Source organism: Myotis davidii, unplaced genomic scaffold (genome assembly GCF_000327345.1).
Source record: "Myotis davidii unplaced genomic scaffold, ASM32734v1 scaffold271, whole genome shotgun sequence".
NCBI classification, from domain to species: domain Eukaryota; kingdom Metazoa; phylum Chordata; class Mammalia; order Chiroptera; family Vespertilionidae; genus Myotis; species Myotis davidii.
Genome location: NW_006284839.1, coordinates 968,947 through 974,049, shown reverse-complemented (window position 1 = coordinate 974,049; position 5,103 = coordinate 968,947). Strand labels below are relative to the sequence as shown.

Genomic DNA, 5,103 nt, shown 5'->3' with positions numbered 1-5,103 from the left:
ATAACTTTGTATGTAATACCCATAGTGGGTAGTACTAGATATGTTGTTTAGGCATTATTTATGTTTTCACATACAGCATTTAGATTTTAATTCCAAGTATGAATAGTACTTTAGATTGTGCTTTATTTTTTGATTAAAGGAGTTGACTTGAAAAAAAAATAATGCTTATGATAGTCAAATAAATTTGCATATATGTAACTAGCTGGGATTAGTTTTCCTGGGGGAATGCTAATAAGAATCTGAAATGAGAAAGAATAATGAAGCTGATGAAACACTCCCTGTTTATAGCAAACTTAAATGAGCATAATTATGTTTTTAACGAAGTTTTGATTGAAGGCTACTTGGGATCATAAGTAAAACTTGGTTCTCACTTTATGAATATAGTCATTTCAACAAGTATTATCTTTTTACATATCAAGGATCCTAACTTAGTCTATGTGGAATGCTAATAAAACTAGCTAACACCCACATAGTATATTGGTTAATTTTATGTGTCAATGTAACTAGCTATGGGGTTCCCAGATTAAACATTATTTGTGGTGTTTCTCAATGAGATTGGAATTTGAATCAGTGGACTCAGTGAGGTAGATTGCCTTCCCCAATGTGGATGGACATCATAAGGCAAAGGAAGGAGGAATTCACCCCTTTTTCTGCCTTACTAACTGAGCTGGATATCTCATTTTATCTTCTCTTGACCTGCACATGGCAGACTGTGGGACTTCTGGTCTCCACGATCGTATGAGCCAATTCCTCATATTCATTCTCTCTCTTTCTTTCTCTACCCTCTTGCATCCCGCCCCCCTACTTGTTCTATTTCTCTGGAGACCCCTGACTAATACACATAATGTTTACTATCTGCCGGGCCCTATCCTAAAAGCTTGGAGTAACTCAATCTTCTGAATACCCCCAAAGCAATAGGTATTTTCATTATCTCCATTTTACACATGAGGAACAGTGAGTTTACTAACTTGTCCAGCTAGTGGGGAGAGTACCAGGATTTCAACCCAGTCAATTTGACTCCAGAGTCTGGCTTCTTAATCACTATGCCATTCTATACTCAACATCCACGATCGAGGCACGACACGAAACTAACATGCACATGAACTACTTGGAATTGATTATGCAAGTACCAGAATAATGAACAATGACGCCTCCTCCCAGGCTGGAGGCAGGCACTCCATACAGATTGGGGGAATCAACGATTGTAAAAAATTCTGCTAATATTCCCTCTTTTCCATGGACATTAGCTACTGTTAATAAAATACATAGGAAGTGAAATCTTGCAACGTTTCCTTGTTTCTGAAGACACTTATTCAAGAAGAAATAAAAATGAACTGCATGACTAAGACGTCTCAGAAATAACAAATCTGCTTAATAAACTCAACAAAACCCACTTCTAAAAAAGAGAAATGGAGAAATAGGGATCAGTTCCTATAGCCATTAATGCCTCTGCTTATAAACAAGATTCATACAGGTTTTCTTTTCCTTCTGCTCTCTCTGCCTTTGTCTCCCTGGAGTTTCCTAAATAGACTGCAGCAAAGAGATAACATACCTTCAGGTAACCCAGAATCCTACACCTCAACAGTGAAAACTAAGGAAGGAGAGAGCATGCTTCATTCCCGGAGTTTGTCAAAGGTGCTCGCATGCTAACCTTACCCTTTGACATAGATGTCGCTCATCTCCTCTCCTGTGATGCTTTTCTCGTCCAAGATAACGTCCTTGGTGTTCCAGATGATCACACGGAGGTAGAATCTAAAAAGGAGCACATTTTGAAGGTGCTTTTTTCCTCTGGTCCTGCACCAAGACCCTAGGCCAAGGTAGCAGGGTCTCAAGATTACTTACTTCTTGGCTTTCCGGGGTGTGATGTTGAAAGGAGGGCCTGGTGGGCCCAAACTCTTGGGGAAAACATCCACCCACATCTGAAGTTTTCCCTAAGCCATTCAAAAACGAAAAGAGAAATAAAGTTATATTATAGGTGGCAGAGACTACAATTTTCATTCATATTTCCTACGTGAAACTCTGTCTTTGGGCCTGCTAATTGCTTAGTCCACGTAAAGCAAAATAAATAGATAAATAAATAAATAAGAGTTGAAGGGCAAATCCAGGTGAATTTTATATCTTCAATGTCATTTAGGCCACCCGCTCCCTACTCTCACCCAGGAGTCTCTGCTGGCCGCATGTGCCCATCTGTATCAGAGTCTGAGCCCTCCTGGTTAATAAAATGAGGGGCTTTTCATGACTAACAGAACTCCCAATGCACACATACATGCACCCAAACACACTCGCTCACAAATACAAACACACATCCCCGCCCCCCGCCCCCCCCCTCACAGCCACTTCCAGTTGGGCCCTTCACTCTCAGAACCATTCTCAAGCTGTCACTCTATTCACCACCACACCGTCTACTTAATGTCAGTCTCAGTTTTGTGACACCCAAGGGTTTCTCCATTTAACTCAAGATATAAAATCAAAATAATGTAAAGCGGTATTTAATTTTGTCAAAGAAAGACTTAGAACGTGGTGTTTCCAAAGCAGAGACTCAAACGATGACAAGACCCTGACTGTCCCCCCAGGTGGAGGGCTCCCTGACATTGGCTCATAGCGCCCACAGCCGGGAGGAGGCTGGCAGAGTGGATGGTGTGGGAGCATGACTGGCAGGTGTGCCACCATCTCCGCGAGGCCCTGCTCAAGGTCTTTGACAGCCACAGACAGGCCCATCCATCTGACTGGAAAGTTCTTCCAAACAGACGAGGAATGCCATTAGCAAACTATATCGACCATGTGAACCAATTTAAATTCCCCAAACTGCTTTTGGAGGTTCTGTAGACTCTGCCTTCATGACAAAAACAGACTGGCCTTTAAGAAGGTTGCCAAGGAAACCACCAGATTGGCTTCCTGGTGCATTGTGAGCAAAACGAATTAACTGGAGCTCTTGAAAAAGGATATATTTTACTGTGATCCTGACTCTCTTCTAACTAATCTCCGGGCTCAAGGTTCTACAGTACTTCAAGCCTGGAGCATTAGGCATCCAGGTGTCTCCTGAGGCCCAGCCGCAGTGCGGCCAAGGCGGGGCCACCTACCCTTTCCACATTTGGAAGTAGACGAGACTATGTTATAACCCAAAAGCTCGGAAGTCTCTGACTGTCTGCACTATTCTTACTCATGGGGAGGTACCACGGGAAGAGCCCAGACTCAAGGAGACCCAGAGACAGCAACAGACAAGAGACAGAGAGAGGTCCTGGTCCAAGTTTGTTCTGAGTCATAGTCACTCTCCTGGCTGGATTTAGTGAATTGATTCTTACAATAAATTCCCCTTTGGGGTGAAGCTAATCTGAGTTTCATTTCTATTTCTTGTGTTTCTAAAAGTATCCAAAAGAGACAAGTCCGTGTCAACACCTTCACTACATCTGCGGTTTGGATGGTGGGTCCTGGAAGGTAGGGAGCCCCTTACCTGGGAGATGTGGGGCTGGAAGGTGCTGTGCAGAGTTCTGGTTTCCACATGCTCAGGGACCAGGCCCTGAGTCCTGAGGATGTGAAGGGCAAGGCGCTCGTCAGGGGCCCCGAGGTGCTGGTGCAGGATTTTGTTGGCTTCTGAAATAGAAAGCGGCATTGAAGCAGGGATGGGCATCTGGGAACAGGTCAGCCAGGTGGCCTGAGGGCTTTCAGCACATCATCCCAGACTTTGCAAAATGGTCAGGCAGTGCCCGTGTGCAAACTTGGACTTGAGAAGGAATCATTGATAGAAATGGCTCCTGACCAGGGACCCTGCCCCAACCAGGCTCACACCTGACTTGAAGGCTGCAATAGCAAAGGGACCAAACACATGAGAATGTGTGAGGCAGCCCTTGTTCATTTTGTGGCCAAGGCTCGCTGCCAGACTCTGTCTCCCAGACTCCCTTGCAGTTAGGCGTGGCCATGTGACCAGCCTAAACTAGAACATAATGCAGGTGGAAGGGACATGTGTGTCACTTCTAGAACTGGCATGTAAAACCCTCTTGTGCAGAATCGTATATGTGCCTTTCTCTTCTGGATACAGAAGAAATTAGCAACCTTGACACCTGGGCTGAAGAACGGCTGGGCTGTAAGGTGGGAAGACCTGAGTCCATGCAGCACTACGTGGAAGAGGGCCACCGACCTGTAGGAATACCTGCTTTGAATTTATGAGGAATAAACTTTTATTGTGTTAAGCCACTGGAATTTGTAAATTTAATTGTCCCAGCAGCTGGCATCACTGTGGCATTTAAAACACACAGCCCCCAAATTCTTCAACACTCTTCCTACTGAGGCGGTGTGTGTGTGTGTGTGTGTGTGTGTGTGTGTGTGTGTGTGTGTGTCCTCTCTGAGTCTGGAGACTTATTTAACCATTAAAGAAAGGATGCTGTCTGACTTCTGAGGCTAGCTGTCAAAGGCCCCGGGGCTTCTGTCTGGTCCCGTTACGGCACTCACTCTGGGGGATGCCATCCACCAGGGAAGGAACATGGGGACCCAGGATTGCCCTAAGCCTGAGTAGGTCCTCTGAGTAGGTGCCCCAACTGAGCTCCTGGTCAAGAACCAGCATCAACTGCCGGCTCTGTGAGTGAGCGATCTGGACAACCACCACAGTCGAACCTTTGGGTGACTGCAGCCCCAGCTGACACCTGCCAGCAGCCAGCTGTATGAGCAACTCAAGTGAGGATTGCCTGCTTGAGCCCTTCCTGGATTCCTAACCCACAAAACTGAGCAAAACAAAATGGTTGTTTTCAGCTGCTAAGTTTTGGAGTAATTTGTTACATTAACAATAGTAACTGGAACAGTCCTTGTGACTGACAGCTTTTGGGGGGCTACTTTCTGATTGTTTGGGGGTACCCTTCTCCAGGGGGCCCTGTTGCTTGCCAGTTCATTCCCGATCCCGTTTGCAAGTTCTCATGTTAACAGCATTTCTTCAACATACAATCCTCCCTAACACTGACTGAGTCTTCTTCTTCAAAGGAAAAGATGAAGTACAGTGTCTTACAATGTCAGGAATAAACAGTTGGGGATCCAGAAGCGCGTTCAATCCCAGGTGTCTTTGTTCAGCTGTTTTTGGTTATCCCAGGAACCCTCAAGGCCGGCCCCACTGCCACC

At 45.2% G+C, this 5,103-nt stretch overlaps 1 protein-coding gene across 1 annotated transcript in view; it reads right to left on the bottom strand.

Moving 5' to 3' along the window:
- Positions 1-5,103, bottom strand: part of MYOF (myoferlin) — a 144,265-nt gene that overhangs the window by 12,859 nt on the left and 126,303 nt on the right. Inside the window, exons 45-47 of the mRNA XM_006755111.2 lie at positions 3,452-3,591; positions 1,843-1,931; positions 1,657-1,752 (exon numbers count right to left, since the gene is read on the bottom strand). Of these exons, the coding sequence (XP_006755174.1) occupies positions 1,657-1,752; positions 1,843-1,931; positions 3,452-3,591 (325 nt within the window). The remainder of the gene's footprint in view (positions 1-1,656; positions 1,753-1,842; positions 1,932-3,451; positions 3,592-5,103) is intronic.